Source organism: Balaenoptera acutorostrata, chromosome X (genome assembly GCF_949987535.1).
Source record: "Balaenoptera acutorostrata chromosome X, mBalAcu1.1, whole genome shotgun sequence".
NCBI lineage: Eukaryota > Metazoa > Chordata > Mammalia > Artiodactyla > Balaenopteridae > Balaenoptera > Balaenoptera acutorostrata.
Window position 1 is genome coordinate 61161452 of NC_080085.1, and position 26901 is coordinate 61188352.

The following is a 26901-nucleotide window of genomic DNA, read 5'->3' on the forward strand; positions in this document are numbered from 1 at the left end:
ATATCGATAATTACCTTAAACGTGAATGGATTAAATGCTCCTACCAAAAGACACAGGCTTGCTGAATGGATACAAAAACAAGACCCATATATATGCTGTCTACAAGAGACCCACTTTAGACCTAGGGACACATACAGACTGAAAGTGAGGGGATGGAAAAAGATATTCCATGCAAATGGACATCAAAAGAAAGCTGGAGTAGCTATACTCATATCAGATAAAATAGACTTTAAAATAAACAATGTTACAAGAGACAAGGAAGGACACTACATAATGATCAAGGGATCAATCCAAGAAGAAGATATAACAATTATAAATATATATGCACCCAACATAGGAGCACCTCAATACATAAGGCAACTGCTAACAGCTATAAAAGAGGAAATCGACAGTAACACAATAATAGTGGGGGACTTTAACACCTCACTTACACCAATGGACAGATCATCCAAAATGAAAATAAATAAGGAAACAGAAGCTTTAAATGACACAATAGACCAGAGAGATTTAATTGATATTTATAGGACATTGCATCCAAAAACAGCAGATTACACGTTCTTCTCAAGTGCGCACGGAACATTCTCCAGGATAGATCACATCTTGGGTCACTAATCAAGCCTCAGTAAATTTAAGAAAATTGAAATCATATCAAGCATCTTTTCTGACCACAATGCTATGAGGTTAGAAATCAATTACAGGGAAAAAAACGTAAAAAAGACAAACACATGGAGGCTAAACAATACGTTACTAAATAACAAAGAGATCCCTGAAGAAATCAAAGAGGAAATCAAAAAATACCTAGAGACAAATGACAATGAAAACACGATGACCCAAAACCTATGGGATGCAGCAAAAGCAGTTCTAAGAGAGAAGTTTATAGCTATACAAGCCTACCTCAAGAAACAAGAAAAATCTCAAGTAAACAATCTAACCTTACACCTAAAGAAACTAGAGAAAGAAGAACAAACAAAACCCAAAGTTAGCAGAAGGAAAGAAATCATAAAGATCAGAGCGGAAATAAATGAAATAGAAACAAAGAAAACAATAGCAAAGATCAACAAAACTAAAAGCTGGTTCTTTGAGAAGATAAACAAAATTGATAAGCCATTAGCCAGACTCATCAAGAAAAAGAGGGAGAGGACTCAAATCAATAAAATCAGAAATGAAAAAGGAGAAGTTACAACAGACACTGCAGAAATACAAAGCATCCTAAGAGACTACTACAAGCAACTTTATGCCAATAAAATGGACAACCTGGACGAAACGGACAAATTCTTAGAAAGGTATAACCTTCCAAGACTGAACCAGGAAGAAACAGAAAATATGAACAGACCAATCACAAGTAATGAAATTGAAACTGTGATTAAAAATCTTCCAACAAACAAAAGTCCAGGACCAGATGGCTTCACAGGTGGATTCTATCAAACATTTACAGAAGAGCTAACACCTATCCTTCTCAAACTCTTCCAAAAAATTGCAGAGGAAGGAACACTCCCAAACTCATTCTATGAGGCCACCATCACCCTGATACCAAAACCAGACAAAGACACTACAAAAAAAAGAAAATTACCGACCAATATCACTGATGAATATAGATGCAAAAATCCTCAATAAAATACTAGCAAACAGAATCCAACAACACATTAAAAGGATCATACACCATGATCAAGTGGGATTTATCCCAGGGATGCAAGCATTCTTCAATATACGCAAATCAATCAATGTGATACACCATATTAACAAATTGAAGAATAAAAACCATATGATCATCTCAATAGATGCAGAAAAAGCTTTTGACAAAATTCAACACCCATTTCTGATAAAAACTCTTCAGAAAGTGGGCATAGAGGGAACCTACCTCAACATAATAAAGGCCATATATGACAAACCCACAGCAAACATCATTCTCAATGGTGAAAAACTGAAAGCATTTCCTCTAAGATCAGGAACGAGACAAGGATGTCCACTCTCACCACTATTATTCAACATAGTTCTGGAAGACCTAGCCACGGCAATCAGAGAAGAAAAAGAAATAAAAGGAATACAAATTGGAAAAGAAAAAGTAAAACTGTCACTGTCTGCGGATGACATGATACTATACATAGAGAATCCTAAAACTGCCACCAGAAAACTGCTAGAGCTAATTAATGAATATGGTAAAGTTGCAGGATACAAAATTAATGCACAGAAATCTCTTGCATTCCTATACACTAATGATGAAAAATCTGAAAGAGAAATTATGGAAACACTCCCATTTACCATTGCAACAAAAAGAATAAAATAACTAGGAATAAACCTACCTAGGGAGACAAAAGACCTGTATGCAGAAAACTATAAGACACTGATGAAAGAAATTAAAGATGATACCAACAGATGGAGAGATATACCATGTTGTTCCATTGGAAGAATCAACATTGTGAAAATGACTATACTACCCAAAGCAATCTACAGGTTCAATGCAATCCCTATCAAATTACCAATGGCATTTTTTACGGAACTAGAACAAATCATCTTTAAATTTGTATGGAGACACAAAAGACCCCGAATAGCCAAAGCAGTCTTGAGGCAAAAAAACGGAGCTGGAGGAATCAGACTCCCTGACTTCAGACTATACTACAAAGCTACAGTAATCAAGGCAATATGGTACTGGCACAAAAACAGAAACATAGATCAATGGAACAAGATAGAAAGCCCAGAGATAAACCCACACACCTATGGTCAACTAATCTATGACAAAGGAGGCAAAGATATACAATGGAGAAAAGACAGTCTCTTCAATAAGTGGTGCTGGGGAAACTGGACAGCTACATGTAAAAGAATGAAATTAGAACACTCCCTAAAACCATACACAAAAATAAACTCAAAATGGATTAGAGACCTAAATGTAAGACCGGACACTATAAAACTCTTCGAGGAAAACATAGGAAGAACACTCTTTGACATAAATCACAGCAAGATCTTTTTTGATCCACCTCCTAGAGTAATGGAAATCAAAACAAAAATAAACAAATGGGACCTAATGAAACTTCAAAGCTTTTGCACAGCAAAGGAAACCATAAACAAGAGGAAAAGACAACCCTCAGAATGGGAGAAAATATTTGCAAACGAATCAACGGACAAAGGATTAATCTCCAAAATATATAAACAGCTCATTCAGCTCAATATTAAAGAAACAAACACCCCAATCCAAAAATGGGCAGAAGACCTAAATAGACATTTCTCCAAAGAAGACATACAGACGGCCACGAAGCACATGAAAAGATGCTCAACATCACTAATTATTAGAGAAATGCAAATCAAAACTACAATGAGGTATCACCTCACACCAGTCAGAATGGGCATCATCAGAAAATCTACAAACAACAAATGCTGGAGAGGGTGTGGAGAAAAGGGAACCCTCTTGCACTGTTGGTGGGAATGTAAATTGATACAGCCACTATGGAGAACAATATGGAGGTTCCTTAAAAAACTAAAAATAGAATTACCATATGACCCAGCAATCCCACTACTGGGCATATACCCAGAGAAAACCGTAATTCAAAAAGACACATGCACCCCAATGTTCATTGCAGCACTATTTACAATAGCCAGGTCATGGAAGCAACCTAAATGCCCATCGACAGATGAATGGATAAAGAAGATGTGGTACATATATACAATGGAATATTACTCAACCATAAAAAGGAACGAAATTGAGTCATTTTTTGAGACGTGGATGGATCTAGAGACTGTTATACAGAGTGAAGCAAGTCAGAAAGAGAAAAACAAATATCGTATATTAACGCATGTATGTGGAACCTAGAAAAATGGTACAGATGAGCCAGTTTGCAGGGCAGAGGTTGAGACACAGATGTAGAGAACGGACATACGGACACCAAGGGGGGAAAACTGTGGTGGGGTGGGAATGGTGGTGTGCTGAATTGGGCGATTGGGGTTGACATGTATACACTGATGTGTATAAAATTGATGCCTAATAAGAACCTGCAGTATAAACAAACAAACAAAACAACTAATACTAAACTTTCATTGGGTTATTTGTATAAATATGTTAATATAAATGTTTCAGACATTAAAAAAAAAAAAAGTCATGTACCACAATGTTCATTGCAGCTGTACTTACAATAACCAGGACATGGAAGCAGCCTAAGTGTCCATCAAGAGATGAATGGATAAAGAGGATGTGGCACATATATACAATGGAATATTACTCAGCCATAAAAAGAAACGAAATTGAGTTATTCGTAGTGAGGTGGATGGACATAGAGTCTGTCATACAGAGTGAAGTAAGTCAGAAAGAGAAAAACAAATATCGTATACTAACACATATCTATGGAATCTTAGAAAAAAAATGTTCATGAAGAACCTAGGGGCAAGACGGGAATAGAGACGCAGACCTACTAGAGAATGGACTTGAGGATATGGGGAGGGGGAAGGGTAAGCTAGCACAAAGTGAGAGAGTGGCATGGACATATATACACTACCAAACGTAAAATAGATAGCTAGTGGGAAGCAGCCGCATAGCACAGGGAGATCAGCTCGGTGCTTTGTGACCACCTAGAGGGGTGGGATAGGGAGGGTGGGAGGGAGGGAGACGCAAGAGGGAAGAGATATGGGGACATATGTGTATGTATAACTGATTCACTTTGTTATAAATCAGAAACTAAGACACCATTGTAAAGCAATTATACTCCAATAAAAATGTTAAAAATTAAAATATATATATATATTACTATTTGTTCCAGTTCCAGCCAAGATGGAGCATGACAACTACAGTCTATATCCTCCACTAATTACAACTAAAAGCCCTGAACAAGATCTACAAAGCAACAACCTGAGGACTCTGAAAAGTAAACAAAAGCAGAAAGATTGTAGTGAGTCATCAAAACATGGAGAAGTGGACTGTATGGGAATGGTGAGTATCCTGGGTTTTTTTTTTCCCCTTTTATCTAATGGTATAGGAAGTTTGTCTGTCTTCTGCCAAATCTCTGAATGAGGCCAAAAAGAAATGTTTGTCTGGATGATTGGCCAGTGTGGCGGGGGGAGACTGGAGGATTTTTTAACAGGCTGTACCTTCACATAGATATGGAGTTCAAATTTATACTACTCGGACTTCCCTGGTGGCGCAATGGTTAAGAATCCGCCTGCCAATGCAGGGGACACAGGTTTGAGCCCTGGTCCGGGAAGATCCCACATGCCACGGAGCAACTAAGCCCGTGTGCCACAACTACTAAGCCTGCGCTCTAGAGCCTGCGAGCCACAACTACGGAGCCTGCGTGCCACAGCTACTGAAGCCCGCGTGCCTAGAGCCCATGCTCCACAGCAAGAGAAGCCACCACAATGAGAAGCCTGCGCACCACAACGAAGAGTAGCCCCTGCTCGCCGCAACTAGAGAAAGCCCGCGTGCAGCAACAAAGACCCAACACAGCCAAAAATAAATAAATAAATTTATTTAAAAAAATTTATACTACTCATGTTGTCCAAGAACTGTAAAGCTGAAAAATCAAAAAAAAAAGTAGCCAAAAGAGTGATATCTCTTAGACATCTTGCTAAAGCAAATAGATGTAGGGCCATGGACTTCCCTGGTGGTCCAGTGGTTAAGACTCTGCCTTCCAATGCAGGGGGTGTGGGTCCAATCCCTTGTTGGGGAGCTAAGATCCCACATGTCTCGGGGTCAAAAAACCAAAACATAAAACAGAAACAATATTGTAACAAATTCGATAAAGACTTTAAAAATGGTCCACATCAAAAAAAAAATAGATATAGGGCCATGTCCTCAATCCAGGTTGTACAGGATTCTAAAAGATTAACACTAAAGATAAACTAACAATCCCAAATTACAAAGCACATGAGGAAATGTTTCATACTGAGCAAGAGTCAGGAGTACTACTAACTGCAGGATCAAATTGTTTCCAAGTACAGGAATACTTCATTTTACTGCACTTTATTGCACTTCGCAGATACTGTGTTTTTTACATACTGAAGGTTTGAGGTAATCCTGCGTCAAGCAACTCTATCAGTGCCATTTTTCCAATAGCATTTACTTTGTGTTTCTGTGTCACATTTTGGTCATTCTTGCAATATTTCAAATTTTATTATTATCATTATATTTGTTATGGTGATCTGTGCTCAGTGATTTTTTTTAAAGAAATTCACATTCTTTTATTTATTTATTTATTTATTTATGACCGTGTTGAGTCTTCGTTTCTGTGCGAGGGCTTTCTCTAGTTGCGGCAAGTGGGGACCACTCTTCATCGCGGTGCGCGGGCCTCTCACCATCGCGGCCTCTCTTGTTGCGGAGCACAGGCTCCAGACACGCAGGCTCAGTAATTGTGGCTCACGGGCCCAGTTGCTCCGTGGCATGTGGGATCTTCCCAGACCAGGGCTCGAACCCGTGTCCCCTGCATTGGCAGGCAGATTCTCAACCACTGCGCCACCAGGGAAGCCCCTCAGTGATTTTTGATGTTACTATTGTAATTGTTCTGGGATGCCATGAACTGCGTCCATGTAAGATGGCGAACTTAAACGCTGTCTGTGTTCTGACTGTGCCACCAACTGGGCAGCCTCCCATCTCTCTCCCTTTCCTCAGGCCTCCCTATTCCCTGAGACCCAACAGTATTGAAATTAGCCAATTAATAACCCTACAAAGGCCTCTAAGTGTTCACATGAAGAGTCGTATGCCTCTCACTTTAAATCAATAGCTAGAAATAATTAAGCTTAGTGAGGAAGGCATGCTGAAAGCCAAGATAAGCTGAAAGCTAGGCCTCTTGTACCAGTTAGCCAAGTTCTGAATGCAAAGGAAAAATTCTTGAAGGAAATTAGAAGTGCAACTCCAGTGAACACATGAATGATAAGATAGTGAAACAGCCTTATTACTGATACAGAAAGTTTTAGTGGTCTGGATAGAAGATCAAACCAGCCAAAACATTCCCTTAAGCCAAAGCCTAATCCAGAGCAAGGCCCTATCTCTCTTCAATTGTATGAAGGTTGAGAGAGGTGAGGAAGATACAGAACAAAAGTTTAAAGCTAGCAGAGATTAGTTCATGAGGTTTAAGGAAAGAAGCTGACTCCTTAACATAAAAGTGCAAGGTGAAGCAGCAAGTGCTAATGTAACAGCTACAGCAAGTTATCCACAAGATCTAGCTAAGATAATCAATGAAGGTAGCTACACTAAACAGATTTTCACTGTAGGCAAAACAGCCTTCTAATGGAAAAGGATGCCATCTAGGACTTTCATAGCTAGAAAGAAGTCAATGCTTGGCTTCAAAGCTTCCAAGGCCAGGCTAACTCTCTTCTTAGAGACTAATGTAGCTGGTGACCTTCAGTTGAAGCCAATGCTCATTAACCACTCCTAAAATCCTAGGGCCCTTAAGAATTATGCTAAATCTACTCTTCTGTGCTCTGTAAATGGAACAACAAAGCCTGGATGAGAGCACATCTGTTCACAACATGGTCTACTGAATATTTTAAGCCCACTGTTGAGGACTACTGCTCAGGAAAAAAAGACTCCTTTCAAAATATTACTTTGACAATGCACTTGGTCACCCGAGAACTCTGATGGAGATGTACAATACAATTAATGTTTTCATGCTTGCTAACACAACATCCATTCTGCAGCCTATGGATCAAGGAGCAATTTCAACTTTTGAGTTTTATTATTTAACAAATATATTTCATAACACTATATCTGCCATGATAATGGTTCCTCTGATGGATCCAGGCAAAGTAAATTGAAAATCTTCTGGAAAGGATTCGCCATTCTAGATGCCATTATAAACATCTGTGATTCATGGGGAAAGGTCAAAATATCAACATTAATAGGAGTTTGGAAGGAGTTGACTCCAACCCTCGTGGATGACTTTGAGGGGTTCAAGACTTCAGTGGAGGAAGTAACTGCAGCTGTGGTAGAAAGAGCAAGAGAACTAGAATTGGAAGCAGAACCTAAAGATGGAACTGAACTGCTGCAACCTCATGATAAAACTTTAATGAATGAAGAGTTGCTTCTTATAGATGAGCAAAGAAAGTGGTTTCTGGAGATGGAATCTACTCCTGGTGAAGATGCTGTGAAGACTGTTGAAATGACAACAAAAGATTTAGAATATTAAACTTAGTTGATAAAGTAGCAGTAGGGTTTGAGAGGATTGACTCCAAATTTGAAAGAAGTTTTACTGTGGGTAAAATGCTATCAAAATAGCATTGCATGCCAAAGACAAATCGTTCGTGAAAGGAAGATTTAATTGATGGGACAAACTTCTTTCTCATCTTATTTTAAGAAAATGCCACAGCCACCCCAACCTTCAGCAACAACCTCCCTGATCAGTCCGTAGCCATCAAAATCGAGGCAAGACCCTCCACCAGCAAAAAGATTATGATGAGTTGCTGGAGGCTCAGACAATGGTTAGCATTTTTTAGCAATAAAATATTTTTAATTAAGGTACTTATATTGTTTTTTAGACATAATGCTATTACACGCTTAATAGACTACATTATAAACGTACTTTCATATGCACTGGGAAAACAAAAAATTCGTGTGACTCACGTTATTGTGATACTTGCTTTATTGTGGTGGTCTGGAACTAACCTACAATATCTCTGAGGTATGCCTATAACTTGCCTGCTTCCCGTAATAAAGCTCAACAAGATTTATACTATTATATAAATATCTAGCACCCAACAATATAAAATTCACAACACTTGGCATCCAATGAAAGACAATGAGGCTTGGAAAGAGGCAGGAAAACATGATCCATACTGGGGAGATAACCAACTGAAACTGATCCAGAAGTGACACAGATACAAGAATTAGCAGAGAAGGACATTAAAAGAGTAAAATTATATTTCATATGCTCAAAAAGCTAATCAGAGACACGGAAGACATAAAAAGGATCCAAATCAAACTTCCAGAAATAAAAATTGCAAAATCTGCGGTGAAAACTATACGAGATGGTGTCAGTCCATTCGGGCTGCTATAACAAAAATAGCATAAACTGGGTGGCTTATAAACAACAAACATTTATTTCTCACAGTTCTGGAGGCTGGAAGGTCCAAAATCATAGCACCAGCATATTCAGTGTCCGGTAAGAGCCCACTTCCTCATAAATGGCTCCTTCCTCACTGGAATCTTAAATGGCAAAAGGGGTGAGGGAGTTCTCTCTCAGGCATCCCATATAAGGGCACTAATCCCAATCATCAGGACTCTGCCCTCATGATGTAATCACCTCCAAAGACCCCACCTCCTAATATCATCACCTTGGTGGTTAGACTTTCAGTGTATGAATTTGGGGTCGGGGGACACAAATATTCAGCTTATAGCAGATGGGATTAACAGAAGATCAGACATTGCAGAACAAAAATTAATGAATTTCAAGTCATAGCAATACAAAACATTCCAAAATGAAACACAGAGGAAAAAAACCTTTTTATTTTTTAAATTAAAAAAATTTTTTAACATCTTTATTGGAGTATAATTGCTTTACAGTGGTGTGTTAGTTTCTGTTTATAACAAAGTGAATCAGTTAAACATATACATATATCTTCATATCTCTTCCCTATTGCATCTCCCTCCTTCCCATCCTCCCTATCCCACCCCTCTAGGTGGTCACAAAGCATAGAGCTGATCTCCCTGTGCTATGCGGCTGCTTCCCACTAGCTATCTGTTTTACATTTGGTAGTGTATATATGTCCATGACACTCTCTCACTTCGTCCCAGCTTACCCTTCCCACTCCCCGTGTCCTCAAGTCCATTCTCTAGTAGGTCTGCATCTGTTTTTTTTTTTTTAATCTTTATTGGAGTATAATTGCTTTACAATGGTGTGTTAGATTCTGCTTTATAACAAAGTGAATCAGTTATACATATACATATGTTCCCATATCTTTTCCCTCTTGCGTCTCCCTCCCTCCCTCCCACCCTCCCTATCCCACCCCTCTAGGTGGTCACAAAGCACAAAGCTGATCTCCCTGTGCTATGTGGCTACTTCCCACTAGCTATGTATTTTGTTTGGTAGTGTATATATGTCCATGCCACTCTTTCACTTTGTCCAAGCTTAACCTTCCCCCTCCCCATATCCTCAAGTCCATTCTCTAGTAGGTCTGTGTCTTTATTCCCGTCTTGCCCTTAGGTTCTTCATGACCTTTTTCTTTTCTTTTTTATTTTTTTCTTAGATTCCATATATATGTGTTAGCATCTGGTATTTCTTTTTCTCTTTCTGACTAACTTCACTCTGTATGACAGACTCTAGGTCCATCCACCTCACTACAAATAACTCAATTTCGTTTCTTTTTATGGCTGAGTAATATTACATTGTATATATGTGCCACATCTTCTTTATCCATTCATCTGTTGATGGACAGGTTGCTTCCATGTCCTGGATATTGTAAATAGAGCTGCAATGAACATTGTGGTACATGACTCTTTTTGAATTATGGTTTTCTCAGGGTATATGCCCAGTAGTGGGATCGCTGGGTCGTATGGTAGCTCTATTTTTAGTTTTTTAAGGAACCTCCATACTGTTCTCCATAGTGGCTGTATCAATTTACATTCCCACCAACAGTGCAAGAGGGTTCTCTTTTCCCCACACCATCTCCAGCATTTATTGTTTGTAGATTTTTTTTTAAACTTTATTTATTTATTTATTTATTTATGGCTGTGTTGGGTCTTCGTTTCTGTGCAAGGGCTTTCTCTAGTTGTGGAGAGCGGGGGCCACTCTTCATCGCGGTGCGCGGGCCTCGCACTGTCGCGGCCTCTCTTGTTGCAGAGCACAGGCTCCAGACACGCAGGCTCAGCAGCTGTGGCTCACGGGCCCAGTTGCTCCGCGGCATGTGGGATCTTCCCAGACCAGGGCTCGAACCCGTGTCCCCTGCATTGGCAGGCAGATTCTCAACCACTGCGCCACCAGGGAAGCCCTGTTTGTAGATTTTTTGATGATGGCCATTCTGACCGGTGTGACATGATACCTCATTTTAGTTTTTTTTGTTTTTTGTTTTTTTTAACATCTTTATTGGAGTAAAATTGCTTTACAATGGTGTGTTAGTTTCTGCTTTATAACAAAGTGAATCAGTTATACATATACATATGTCCCCATATCTCTTCCCTCTTGCCTCTCCCTCCTCATTTTAGTTTTGATTTGCATTTCTCTAATGATTAATGATGGTGAGCATTCTTTCATGTGTTTGTTGGAAATCTGTATATCTTCTAGGAGAAATGTCTATTTAGGTCTTCTGCCTATTTTTGGATTGGGTTGTTTTTTTGATATTGACCTGCATGAGTTGGTTGTATGTTTTGGAGATTAATCCTTTGTCAGTTGCTTCATTTGCAAATATTTTCTACCATTCTGAGGGTTGTCTTTTGGTCTTGTTTATGGTTTCCTTTGCTGTGCAACAGCTTTTAAGTTTCATTAGGTCCCATTTGTTTATTTTTGTTTTTATTTCCATTTCTCTAGGAGCTGGGTCAAAAAGGATCTTGCTGTGATTTATCTCATAGAGTGTTCTGCCTATGTTTTCCTCTAAGAGTTTGATGGTGTCTGGCCTTATATTTAGGTCTTTAATCCATTTTGAGTTTACTTTTGTGTATGGTGTTAGGGAGTGTTCTAATTTCATTCTGTTACATGTAGCTGTCCAGTTTTCCAAGCACCACTTATTGAAGAGGCTGTCTTTTCTCCATTGTATATTCTTGCCTCCTTTATCAAAGATAAGGTGACCATATGTGTGTGGGTTTATTTCTGGGCTTTCTATCCTGTTCCAGTGATCTACATCTCTGTTTTTGTGCCAGTACCATACTGTCTTGATTACTGTAGCTTTGTAATATAGTCTGAAGTCCGGGAGCCTGATTCCTCCAGCTCAGTTTTTCCTTCTCAAGATTGCTTTGGCTATTTGGGGTCTTTTGTGTTTCCATACAGATTGCGAAATTTTTTGTTCTAGTTCTGTGAAAAATCCCATTGGTAGTTTGATAGGGATTGCATTGAATCTGTAGATTGCTTTGGGTAGTAGAGTCATTTTCACAATGTTGATTCTTCTAATCCAAGCACAGGGTATATCTCTCCATCTGTTTGTATCATCTTTAATTTCTTTCATCAGTGTCTTATACTTTTCTGCAAACAGGTCTTTTGTCTCCTTAGGTAGGTTTATTCCTAGGTATTTTATTCCTTTTGTTGCAATGGTAAATGGGAGAGTTTTCTTAATTTCACTTTCAGATTTTTCATCATTAGTGTATAGGAATGCAAGAGATTTCTGTGCATTAATTTTGTATCCTGCTACTTTACCAAATTCATTGATTAGCTCTAGTAGTTTACTGGTAGCCTCTTTAGGATTCTCTATGTATAGTATCATGTCATGTGCAAACAGTGACAGCTTTACTTCTTTTCTGATTTGGATTCCTTTTATTTCTTTTTATTCTGATTGCTGTGGCTAAAAGTTCCAGAACTATCTTGAATAATAGTGGTGAGAGTGGGCAACCTTGTCTTGTTCCTGATCTTAATGGAAATGGTTTCAGTTTTTCACCATTGAGGACGATGTTGGCTGTGGGTTTCTCATAACATAGCCTTTACTATGTTGAGGTAAGTTCCCTCTTTGCCTATATTCTGGAGGGTTTTTATCATAAATAGGTGTTGAATTCTGTCAAAAGCTTTCTCTGCATCTACTGAGATGATCGTAACGGTTTTTCTCCTTCAATTTGTTAATATGGTGTATCACATTGATTGATTTGCGTGCGTTCAAGAATCCTTGCATTCCTGGGATAAACCCCACTTGATTATGGGGTATGATCCTTTTAGTGTGCTGTTCGATTCTGTTTGCTAGTATTTTGTTGAGGATTTTTGCATCTATGTTTATCAGTGATATTGGCCTGTAGTTTTCTTTCTTTGTGACATCTTTGTCTGGTTTTGGTATCAGGGTGATGGTGGCCTCAAAGAATGAGTTTGGGAGTGTTCCTCTCTCTGCTATATTTTGGAAGACTTTGAGAAGGATAGGTGTTAGCTCTTCTGTAAATGTTTGATAGAATTCGCTTGTGAAGCCATCTGGTCCTGGGCTTTTTATGTTAGAAGATTTGTAATCACAGTCTCAATTTCAGTGCTTGTGTTGGTCTGTTTATATTTTCTGTTTCTTCCTGGTTCAGTCTCAGAAGGTTGTGCATTTCTACGAATTTGTCCATTTCTTCCAGGTTGTCCATTTTATTGGCATATACTTGCTTGTAGTAATCTCTCATGATCCTTTGTATTTCTGCAGTGTCAGTTGTTACTTCTCCTTTTTCATTTCTAATTCTATTGATTTGAATGCTTCCTGGACTTGATTAACTATTTCCTTTCCCATATTAGGGAAGTTTTCAACTATAATCTTTTCAAATATTTTCTCAGTCCCTTTGTTTTTCTCTCCTTCTTCTGGGACCCCTATAATTCGAATGTTGGTGCGTTTATTGTTGTCCCAGAGGTCTCTGAGACTGTCCTCAATTCCTTTCATTCCTTCTTCTTTATTCTGGTCTGCAGTAGTTATTTCCACTATTTTATCTTCCAGGTCACTTATCCGTTCTTCTGCCTCAGTTATTCTGCTATCGATCCTTTCTAGAGAATTTTTAATTTCATTTATTGTGTTGTTCATAACTGTTTGTTTGCTCTTTAGTTCTTCTAGCTCCGTGTTAAATGTTTCTTGTATTTTCTCCATTCTATTTCCTAGATTTTGGATCATCTTTACTATCATTATTCTGAATTCTTTTTCAGGTAGCCTGCCTATTTCCTCTTCATTAGGTCTGGTGGGTTTTTACCTTGCTCCTTCATCTGCTGTGTGTTTCTCTGTCTTCTCATTTTGCTTAACTTACTGTATTTGGGGGTCTCCTTTTCACAGGCTGCAGGTTCGTAGTTCCCGTTGTTTTTGGTGTCTGCCCCCAGTGGCTAAGGTTGGTTCTGTGGGTTTTGTAGGCTTCCTGGTGGAGGGGACTAGTGCCTGTGTTCTGGTGGATGAGGCTGGATCTTGTCTTTCTGGTGGGCAAGTCCACATCTGGTGGTGTGTTTTGGGGTGTCTGTGACCTTATTATGATTTTAGGCAGCCTCTCTGCTAATGGATGGGGCTGTGTTCCTGTCTTGCTAGTTGTTTGGCATAGGGTGTCCAGCACTGTAGCTTGCTGGTCATTGAGTGGACCTGGGTCTTGGCGTTGAGATGGAGATCTCTGGGAGATTTTTGCCGTTTGGTATTACGTGGAGCTGGGAGGTCTCTTGTGGACCAATGTCCTGAACTTGGCTCTCCCACCTCAGAGGCACAGCCCTGATGCCTGGCTGGAGAACCAAGAGCCTGTCATCCACATGGCTCAGAATGAAAGGGAGAAAAAAAAGAAAGAAAGAAAAAGATAAAATAAAATAAAATGAAATAAAATAAAATAAAGTTATTAAAATAAAAATAAATAATAATTATTAAAAAAAATTTAAGTAATAAAAAAAAGAAAGAAAGAGAGCAACCATACCAAAAAACAAATCCACCAATGATAACAAGCATTAAAAACTATATTAAGAAGAAAAAAAAAAAGGACAGCAGAACCCTAGGAGAAATGTTAAAAGCAAAGTTATACAGACAAAATAAGACACAGAAGCATACTCATACACACTCACAAAAAGAGAAAAAGGGAAAAATATATATATATATCGTTGCTCCCAAAGTCCACCTCCTCAATTTGGGATGATTCATTGTCTATTCAGGTATTCCACAGATGCAGGTACATCAGGTTAATTGTGGAGATTTAATCCGCTGCTCCTGAGGCTGCTGGGAGAAATTTCCCTTTCTCTTCTTTGTTCGCACAGCTCCTGGAGTTCAGCTTTGGATTTGGACCCACCTCTGTGTGTAGGTCGCCTGAGGGCGTCTGTTCTTCATTCAGACAGGACGGGGTTAAAGGAGCAGCTGATTCGGGGGCTCTGGCTCACTCAGGCTGGGTGGAGGTAGGGGTACAGAATGCAGGGCGAGCCTGCGGCGGCAGAGGCCAGTGTGACGTTGCACCAGCCTGAGGTGTGCCGTGTGTTCTCCCGGGGAAGTTGTCCCTGGATCATGGGACCCTGGCAGTGGCGGGCTGCACAGGCTCCCGGGAGGGGAGGTGTGGAGAGTGACCTGTGCTTGCACACAGGCTTCTTTGTGGCTACAGCAGCAGCAGCCTTAGCATCTCATGCCCGTCTGTGGGGTCTATGCTGACAGCCGTGGCTCACGCCCGTCTCTGGAGCTCTTATAAGCGCTCTTAATCCTCTCTCCTCACGCACCAGGAAACAAAGAGGCAAGAAAAAGTCTCTTGCCTCTTCAGCAGCTCCAGACTTTTTCCCGGACTCCCTCCTGGCTAGCTGTGGTGCACTAACCCCTTCAGGCTGTGTTCACGCCGCCAACCCCAGTCCTCTCCCTGCGATCCAACCGAAGCCTGAGCCTTAGCTCCCAGCCCCTGCCCGTCCCGGCGGGTGAGCAGACAAGCCTCTCGGGCTGGTGAGTGCTGGTCGGCACTGATCCTCTGTGCGGGAATCTCTCCGCTTTGCCCTCCGCACCCCTTGCTGTGCTCTCCTCCGTGGCTCCAAAGCTTCCCTCCTTCACCACCCACAGTCTCCCCCCGCAAAGGGTCTTTCAAGTGTGTGGAAACCTTTCCTCCTTCACAGCTCCCTCCCACTGGTGCAGGTCCCGTCCCTATTCTTTTGTCTCTGTTTTTTCTTTTACCCTACCCAGGTACATGGGGAGTTTCTTGCCTTTTGGGAGGTCTGAGGTCTACCAGTGTTCAGTAGGTGTTCTGTAGGAGTTGTTCCACATGTAGATGTATTTCTGATGTATTTGTGGGGAGGAAGGTGATCTCCATGTCTTACTCTTCTGTCATCTTGAAGCCTGCCCCCAAAAATCTTTGTAAATGTAAACAGCATAAGTGAACTGTGGGAACGACTTCAAACAATCTAATATATGAGTAATTAGCGTCTGAGGGTGAAGCAGAAAAAAATATTTGAAAAAATACCGGAACTTTCCAAACATAATGAAAGCCATGATCCCAGAGATTCAAGATGCTCAAAGAGCCCCAAGCATAAGAAACAAAGAAAATTACTTCAAAGTACATCATCAACAAACTGCTGAAAACCAGTGATAAACAGAAAATCCACATATTAGCCAGAAAAAAAGGACTTGTTACATAAAGAACAAAAATAAGGATTGCATCATATTTCTTATCAGAAACAATGTAACAGGAAAACTGTGAACAATATCTTTAAAATTCTCAAAGAAAAAAATGCTCTCCATTTCAAATTCTATACCCAGAAAAAACATCATTCAAAAACAAATGGGGGACCCTCCCTAGTGGCGCAGTGGTTAAGAATCCACCTGCCAATGCAGGGGACCCGGGTTCGAGCCCTGGCCCGGGAAGTTCCCACATGCCACAGAGCAACTAAGCCCATGTGCCACAACTACTGAGCCTGCGCTCTAGAGCCCGCGAGCCACAACTACTGCAGCCCGCATGCCTAGAGCCTGTGCTCTGCAACAAAGAGAAGCCACTTCAATGAGAAGCCTGCACACTGCAACAAAGTGTAGCCCCCGCTCGCCACAACCAGAGAAAGCCCACACACAGCAACAAAGACCGAACGCAGCCAAAAAAATAAATGGTGTACCTTACACCCATTAGCATGTCTACTATCAAAAAATAATAATTAGTTTGCAAGGATGTGGAGAAATTGAAACCCTTGTATACTTTTGGCTGAAATTTAAAATGGTGCAGCTGTTACGGGAAAAACAGTAGTGTGTTTCCTCAAAAAAATTAAAAATAGAATTGCAGTATGATCCAGAAGTTACACTTCTGGGTTTATACCCCCCAAAAACTGAAATCAGGGAACCAAACAGCTATTTGTACACCCACATTCACAGCAGCATTATTCACAATAGCCGAAGGTAAAAACAACCAACATGTACATAAATGGATGAATGTATAAGCAAAATGTGGTATACACATACAGTGGAATATTATTCAGTCTTAAAAAGAAAGGAAATTCTGACACATGTTATAACATGGATGAACCTCGAGGACATTATGCTACGTGAAATACACCAGTCACTGTTTTATTTTACTTATATGAGATATCTAGAGTAGTCAAATTCATAGAGACTGAAAGTAGAATGGTGGTTTCCAGGAACTGGAAGAGAGAGGAATAGGGAGTTATTATATAATGGGTACAGAGTTTACATTTTACAAGATGAAGAGTTCTGGAGAAGAATGTTGGTGATTGTTGCACAATATGAATGTACTCAAGGCCACTATACTGTATAATTAAAAACAGTTAAGATGGCAAATTATATGCTATGAAAAATTTAACAATAAGAAAGTAGGAATAGCTATATTCATATCAGATAAAGTAGACTGTACATCAAAAAAAATAATTACCAGGGACAGAAAGGGACATTATAGAATGATAAAAGGGTCAATCTACCATGAAGAAATAGTAACTCTAAATACGTATGCACCAAACAAAAGAGCTGTAAAATATCTGAAGTAATAATTTACAGAAACAAAAGGGGAAGTAGACACATCCACAATTATAGTTGGAAATTTAAACATCCCTACCTTCAAAAATTCATAGAACTAGACAAAAACTCAGCAAAGATATAGAAGATCTCAACATCATCAATCAACAGGATCTACAGCTGACCCTTGAACAACAAGGGTTTGAATTGTGTAGGTCCACTTATATGTGGATTTTTTTTCTATAAATACTACAGTACTACATGATCCATGGATATGGAACTACGGATACGACTGGCCCACTAGAAAGTTATATGTGGTTTTTCAACCGTGCAGGGTGTTGACCCATGTTGTTCAAGGGTCAACTGTAATTGACATTTATACAACACTCCACCCCAAAAGAGCTGAATACACTTTTTTTCCCCAAGTGTCCACAGGACATTTACCAAGATATACTATATCCTGGGCCATAAATCAAACCCTGTTAAGAAGATGAAAAGACAGCTTACAGACAGGGAGAAAATATTCGCAATCCACAAATGTGACAAACAACTCTTATCTAGAACATCTTATCTTATCAAACTCAACAGTAAAATTTGAACAATCCAAGTATGAAATGGACAAGCATTACGAAGACACATTTCACCAAAGAGGAGCACCTGCAAAGGTGTTCAACATCATTAGCCAGTAGGAAAGTATAAATTAAAATCACTACATACCTATTAGAACAGCTAAAATATAAAAACAGGGACAATGACAAATGCCAGCAAGAAGGAAAAGAAACTAAAACTCTCATACATTGTTGGTAGGAATGCAACATGGTACAGCCACTCTGGTAAACAGTTTGACAATTTCTTAAAAACTAAATAGCCCAACAATTGTACACCTAGTCATTTATCCAGGAAAATGAAAACTTACATCCCACACAAAAACCTATACACAAATACCATAGCAGCTTTACTCATGATAGCCAAAATCTGAAAACAACCAATATTTCCTTTAGTAGGTGAATGGTTAAACACACTGTGATACCATCCATACCATGCACCACTCAGTGATAAAAGAAACCAAGTATTAATACACACAAAAACTTGAATGGATTTCAAGGGCATTATGCTAAGTGAAAAAAGCTAATCTCCTAAAAGTCATAAACTGTATGATTCCATTTATATAATATTCTTGGAATGACAAAATTATAGAGATGAAGAATAGTGTTTGCAAGGGCTTAGGGATGGTGGGGGGTAGAACAGGTATGGGTGTGCATATAAAGGGGTAGTATGAGGAAAATCTTTGGGGTGATGGGATAGTTCTGTATATTGCAGTGGTAGTTACATGCATCTACACATGGGATAAAATGGCATAAAACTATACACATACAATGTACCAATGACAATTTGCTATTATAGTAATGCAGCAGGTAACCATTAGAGGAAACTTGGTAAAGGGTACATGGGACTTCTTTGTACTATTTGGGGAAGGGAGGGAGGTGTTAAAATTTTCTTCTGAATCTATTGCTTTTATTTTAATTTTTTTCTTTGTACCATTTTTGCAACTTCCTGTTACTCTATAAGTATTAAAAATGAAAAGTTTTTTAAGACATAATGTGAAATAGGGACTTCCCTGGCGGTCCAGTGGCTGAGCCTCTGTACTCCCAATGCAGGGGGTCCTGGTTCAATCCCTGGTTGGGGAACTAGATCCCACATGCATGCCGCAACTAAGAGTTTGCATGCCACAACTAAACAACCCACATGCTGCAACAAAGATCGAAGATTCCGCATGCCACAACTAAGACCCAGTGCAGCCAAACAAATAAATAAATATATTTTTTAAAATAATGTGAAATAAAGACATTTTCAAAGACACAAATGCTGAAATAAGTCATCACTGATAGACCAGCACTACTAGAAATGTTAAAAGGTGTCAATGACGGTTAATTTTATATGTCAACTTGACTGGGCCACAGGGTACCCAGATATTTTGTCAAACATTATTCTGGTCTTTCTGTGAGAGTGTTTCTGGATGAGATTAACATTTAAATCAACAGACTGGGGCTTCCCTGGTGGCGCAGTGGTTAAGAATCCACCTGCCAATGCAGGGGAAACGGGTTCGAGCCCTGGTCTGGGAAGATCCCACATGCCGCAGAGCAAATAAGCCTGTGCCCCACAGCTACTGAGCCTGTGCTCTAGAGTCCATGAGCCACAACAAGAGAAGCCACCACAATGAGAAGCCCGCGCACCACAACAAAAAGTAGCCCCCACTCGCCACAACTAGAGAAAGCCTGCATGCAGCAACGAAGACCCAATGCAGCCAAAAATAAACAAATAAGTAAATAAATGTATAAATAAATAAATAGATAGACAGACAGATAGACAGACAGACTGGGTAAAGCAGATTGCCCAGCATGTGGGTGGGCCTTATCCAATGAGTTGAAGGCCTGAACAGAACAAAAAAGCTGACCCTCCCCTGAGTAACAGAGAACTCTTCCTGACTGACTGCTTTTGAGCTGGACATCAGCTTTTTCCTGCATTCGGACTGGAACTGAAACATTGGCCCTTCTTGTGTTTCAGGCCTGCCAGCCTTTAGACTGAAACTACATCATTGGCTCTCCTGGTTCTCAGGCCTTTGGACTCAGACTGAAACCATACCATCAGCCTTCCTGAGTCTCTGTCTTGCCAACTCATCCTGCAGATCTTGAGATTCACCAGCCTCCATAACTGCATAAGCCAATTCTTTATAATAAGTCTCTTTGGAGAACCCCAAAACAATGTTCTTCAGGCAGAAGAAAAACAACAAATGGAAATTTGGATGTATACAAAGGAATAATGATTAATTGAAATGGTAACTACATGTGTAAATGCATAAATTTTTTTCTTATTTGTATCTCTTTTAAAATAAAATTGACAATTTACACAAAAATAATAACATAGTATTGTGGATTTTATAACATATGTAAAAGTAAAACATATGACAACAGTAGCATAAAGGCCAGGCTGGAGATATAAAAGTACACTATTATGACATATGAAGGTAGACCAAGATAAGGTATATAGTATAAGCCCTAAAGAAACCAGTAGAATAGCAAAACAAAGAGTTACAACTAATAAGCCAACAGAAGAAATAAAACTGAATCTAAAAAATTATTCAAATATGTAATGTGACAAAGCCTCTATGATCACTCTCCTTTTTCAGTATTCCCCTGAGTAGTCTCACTGTTTGTTCCTCCAGATGATCCTACAAATATTTTCATAATATTCCTCTTTTTTTAAATAAATAAATTACTTATTTATTTATCTTTGGCTGCATTGGGTCTTTGTTGCTGCATGCGGGCTTTTCTCTAGTTGCGGAGAGCAGGGGCTACTCTTTGTTGCAGTGCGCAGTCTTATTGCAGTGGCTTCTCTTGTTGTGGAGCACAGGCTCTAGGCATGTGGGCTTCAGTAGTTGTGGCTCGCAGGCTCAGTAGTTGTGTCACAGGGCTTATTTGCTCCGCAGCATGTGGGATCTTCCCAGATCAGGGCTCAAACCCTTGTCCCCTGCGTTGGCAGGCGTATTCTTAACCACTGTGCCACCAGGGAAGTCTGTATTTTCATAATATTTCAATATGGATTCTTCAGGAGGTTAGAATAAAATATACATTGGACTCATAAATTGTTTTGAAGAAAAATTTACTTAAATACAAACTTACAAAAGAAGGCAGAAAAAAAAGAAGAAAGGGGGAATAAAGAATATGCAGGACAAATAAACAATAACAAGGTGATAGACTCAAACTTAACCACATCAATAATCACATCAAATGTAAATATTCTAAACACCCCAGTCAAAAGACACAGATTGTCAGAGTGGATAAAAAAGAAAAACCCAACTGTATGCAGCTTATAAGAGATGCACTTTAAACATAAAGACATAAATAGGAAAACAGAACAAGATACACCATGCTAACGCTAGTCAAAAGAAAGCTGAAGTAACTATATCAATAAAAGATAAAGTAGATTTAAGAGCAAATATGGTATATATCCATACAATAAGATATTACTGAACCCTGGGAATAAACTACGCACACACACAACATCTCAGAATACTGTGCCGAATGCTGAATGAAAGAAGCCATTCAAAACTAGAGTACATTCTCTATGATTCCATTGGTATAAAGCTCTAGAAAATGCAAACTAATCTATGAAAGCAGATCAGTTGTTTACCTAGGGAAGAGTGGGAAAGGGTGACAAAAGGGTGTGAAGAAACGTTGAGGAATGATGTATATATTCAGTATCCTGATTGTGGTGATGGTTTCATAGATATATACACATGTCAAAACTCATCAAATTTTTTACTTTAAATATGGGCAGTTTATTTTATGTTAATTATACCTAAATAAAACTGTTAAAAGATAATTAAGAGTAATGAATTATGTCAGTGGAAAAATAGGAATACAAAAACCCTGATAAATCCTGATAACAAATGAATAAATCAAGAAGTAAATAAATAAATATTAAATAAATGGGAGAAGGGAGAGCTCTTGCTTACAGTAGAATGTTGAGTGCCAACTGGTAAATATGAAGGGAGTGCTACAGTTAGAAAATGATTATTTGGCAACCATCATAAGATTGATTCAGGCAAGAACACTAATTCTTAAGGAAATTTTTAATAAAAAGCAGGGTATATGCATAATTTTAAAGTGTCTGTTGGTTGCAAGGGAAAAATGGTTAATATACAGTGAAGATATACAACACTTTTGAACAGGTGATCAATATTATCACCAGTGAGGAGCAGATGGACATCAGGGGCCTCCAAATGTGATGCCCTGAGAAGGGACACAATATCACTCATGCAGTATTCCAGTCACAAATGCATAATATGAGTCTAATCACAAGGAAACATCAGATAAATCTCAAATGAAGAATTTTCATTTAAAACAAGGTAGGGAGCTAATGTATTCTTCCAAAATATCAATGACACAGAAGTCAAAAGAAAGGCTACAGAAATGTTCCAGATTACAGGGGACTAAAGAGACATGTCACATAAATGCAATACCTAATCCTAGATTGAGTAATCCTATATTTGAGAGAAAAACATGCTATACAGTTCATTACTGAGTGTATATAACATATATTATTATTACAGATATCAATATATATTACCCTCAATAAGATGACTGTATGAATTATATTTCCTCAATAATACAGAGAAAGAGAGAATGCACAAAATGTTAATAACAGGTGATTCTGGGTAAAGTAAATAGACGGGTATTCTTTGAACTATTCTTATTCTTTCAATCTTTCTCTAGGTTTGAAATTGTTTACAAATAAAACTCTTTTAAGTGTATATTGCCACTGAAATCCTAATGCACCCAGTTCATCAATGTCCAGGGTCAATAATTAGGCTATTAAATGTGATATGTCAGGAGTAATGCAGATGGACAATTATTGTTATAAAAACTGCAACTTCTGTATCCAGTGAACAAAGAGACATGCTGACAAGAGGTCATGTAGCTAGTATGCAGCCTCCTCCATTGTCTTGGATCCTGCTTTTTATTTAGACTAGCATCTTAGCAAATGCAAAAAAAAAAAAGGATGCAGCTTTTGAAAATGTTCATGTATATGAATATTTTTAAATTTAAAAATTTAACATAAAAGAAGTTTTTCAGCATTAAATAACCCCATCCACGTGACATAAATATCAGGAAAATATATCAAGTAAATGGTTTCTTTGGGCAATTTAATATTCTGATAAATTCAACTATTCACTTTCATGCTTCCCATCTTGTTGAAAAAACTCTTTTGAAAATGTATCAGGGACTTCCCTGGTGGTGCAGTGGTTAAGAATCCGCCTGCCAAAGCAGGGGACAAGGGTTCCATTCCTGGTCTGGGAAGATCCCACATGCCACGGAGCAATAAGCCCGTGTGCCACAACTACTGAGCCTGCACTCTAGAGCCCGCGAGCTACAACAACTGAGCCCACGTGCTACAACTACTGAAGCCTGCGTGCCTAGAGCCCGTGCTCTACAATAAGAGAAGCCACCGCAATGAGAAGCCCGCGCACCGCAACGAAGAATAGCCCCTGATCACCGCAACTAGAGAAAGCCCGCGCCCAGCAACGAAGACCCAATGCAGCCAAAATAAATAAAATTTTCTAAAAATGTATCAGTATATTTAATCGCCTTATAGAGTAAAACACATTGATCCTAATTGAATCTCTTTAAACAGTCATCAGCCTATCAATGTTCCTTATCCAGGACTATAGAGGTATTGTATGTATGTATGTATGAATATGTGTATGTTTGTATGAGCATCAGCTGAAAGTGAATGACTGATGTTGGTTTTTTTAAACTAAATCCCATTATCTCCCTATTTTATCATTTCCTTCTTTATCCTAAAATTTACTCACATCAGAGAACCTATTCTGTTTTGTGCAAAAGAAAATTTTTTTCAAAAATATCTATTGTCAAAGAGGTATATTTTATTCTTCCTTTCTGTGCTGCAGAAGAGATTGCAACAATCTGTTGTTTAAAAAAAAAACAGGAATACTGGAGCAAATGTCTACAGTGGATTTCAAAATGTGAATCAATGCTTTCAAAATTTCATTAAGCTAATTTTCAAAAGTAAAAACCTCTTATACCTTGTTTGCTAGGTTTACAGCGATGAGAGCCTTATAATATTCTTTGTCGTCCAAATCCACATAAGCAGTGGCTAGTAACCGTAGAACTTTAGCCTATAATTAAAAATAGAAAAAAAACACACACAGTTGAGGGTTAAACTGCAATACAACAGCTGACTAGCACTTACACAGTGACAGGCATTTCTCAAACCTCAGTCATAATTATGAAATAGCATTTCCTTAAGCAACCACATAGTCTTGGGATATGTCTCATCATTATGCTACCCACACCAAATACCATCTGAGAATTTTACAGTAATAGCTTATTTAAATTTAATATAATTGTGTTAATATAATTATTTTCTTAACAGTGTTTTAGTGGTAAAGTACTTAATCATCCTCACTTTAAAAATAAGGAAATTAAAGCACAGCAATATTTAATGTAATCATCTTACCACCTACTGTTTAGGTAGCATTATATTAGGCCTCCATCAAAAGAAACAAATAGAAAGACATAATCCCTCTCTCAAAGACTTTATAGCCTAGTTGAGATTAACCAATTGGACTAAGGGCACAAATACCACCATTTCACTAGGAGCAGATATACTTTCCTATAGACAAGAGTCCTCCCAACTCAACCAAGTTTTAAAATTAATAAAGTATTTCTTTATTAAGAAATAAGAAATAAGTCAGTTTCTCCAGCCAGATCTACATTGATAAGGGGAATAACTCTACTTAGCACAGACTTATTTAACTACAGATTCACATTTTGAAAGCAGGAGGCCTATTTCAATGAAGATTCTGCCTCTAAGTATAATGAGGACAGTAGGATCAGGCAAAGGTGGTCTTCTAACTTAAAAAAAAAATGTTAAGCACATTAGGGCTCTGCGAATCTTAGAGAAATGACATTTAGGGTGTGATACCTTTGAGTTTTTAATTCAAAAACTAAGATGGATATAATGTACTTAATATCATTATTATTATTGTGGAGCAACTCTCAACTTATAAACTTCGCCAGAGGACTTTGATGGAGTAAATATGGCATCTCTAAGAAAGACTGTAGCTATTTCGTAATAGCAAAAGGGTCAAATAATCAGAAAGATAGAACAAAATGGATGAATCTCAAAACTATTATGTTAAGCAAAAGAAGCCAGACATAAAACAGTACATACTGTATGATTTCATTTATACACAGTTCAAGATAAGCCAAAAATATTCTACAGCAATAAAAGTCAGAATAGTGGTTTTATCATTGGGGTATGAATAGCTACTAACTGGAAAGGGGCCAAGGTAACTTTTCAGGGTGATGGAAATTTCTGTATCTTGATCTGTGTGGTAGTTACAAAACTATATAGATAAACTGAAACTCATCAGGCTGTATACTTTTAAGATTTGTGCAATTTAGTGTATGTGTGTGTGTGTGTATATATATATATATATATATATTTATTTATTTATTTATTTATTTAAGTTATACCACAATAAAATACTGCTAGCATGAAAGAAAAACTATTTCATAATCTTACTTCTCCATACCTTGCAGTATGAATATTAGATTTCAATCATGCTTAAATCCTATCTTCCATCCTCATTTCCTCCTCCAGACGTCTTCTCATCTAAATCCCTTGCCTCGTATTCCCTTCTCCCTCCCTTTTAACTGTATGAACCCCATCTGCTTTCCGAGGCCTATCTCCTACCAAAAGGTTTCTTCAACTATTCTAGTCAACATTAATATTCCCCTTTTCTGCATGCCCTTGCGTATACTTCAGGTTAGTACCACACAGTTTATCACTTATTTTTCCCAAATTGTTTCACTTGTACTCATTTTTTTTAATCTTTTTTTTTGAAATTTTAATTGAAGTATAAAATACATACAAAAAAGTTCCAAAATCTCAATGGTACAACTCTGAATTTTCACAAAGTGAGCACACATATGTTAACAACACAGAAATCAGGAAACAGAAGTTTAGTCTCATCTCATGTCTCTTTTCAGACACTATTCCAAACAAGGGTAACCAATTATCTGACTTCCAACACCATGTACTAGCTCTACCTGCTTTTGGCATTCACATTTATGGAATCATACAGTATGTACTACTTTGTATTTTGCTCTGTTTGTTCAACATTATATGTGAGAACGTCCATATTGTTACAATTATTGTAGTCTATTCTCGTTGTTATATGATATTCTATTATATGACACTATCATAATATATTTTCATTATTTTTAATTGTGATAAAATACACATAACATAAAATTGACCATTGTAACCATTTTTAAGTGTATGGTTCAGTAGCATTAAGTATATTCACATTGTTGTGCAACCAGCACCACCATACATCTCCAGAACTCTTTTAATCTCACAAAATTGAAACTCTACCCATTAAACAATAGCTCCCCATGTTCTCCTCCCTCCAAACCTCTGCAACCACCATTCTATTTTCCGTCTCTATGAATTTGACTACCCAACATATCTCACTGAACTGGAATCATACAGTATGCCTTTTTGTGAATGGCTTATTTCACATAGCATAATGTCCTCAAGGTTCATCTATGTTGTAGCATGTGTCAGAATTTCCTTCCTTTTCATGGCTGAATAATATTCCATTGTATTCACCTGTATCAGTTTCATCCTTTAAACATAAGCTATTTAAGGGCAGAGGCCACGTTTTATACTTCTTTTTTCCCCCCATCTACCACATTGCTAGATATACTGAGATATATATGTGTGTGTGTATATACATATATATGTATATATATGTGTGCGTGTGTGTGTGTGTGTGTGTGTGAGTGTGTATTCCGTTACATTTTGAGTGATATACTGTAATAATGGTAAGAAGCAGAGACGGATACTCAAAAAAATTCCATTCTGCTATGG

General features: G+C 38.3%; 1 protein-coding gene across 1 annotated transcript in view; it reads right to left on the bottom strand.

Annotated features, from left to right (window-relative positions):
* TEX11 (testis expressed 11) overlaps positions 1–26901 on the bottom strand; it is a 340481-nt gene that overhangs the window by 187912 nt on the left and 125668 nt on the right. Inside the window, exon 10 of the mRNA XM_057537645.1 lies at positions 24044–24136. Coding sequence (XP_057393628.1) covers positions 24044–24136 — 93 coding nt within the window. The remainder of the gene's footprint in view (positions 1–24043; positions 24137–26901) is intronic.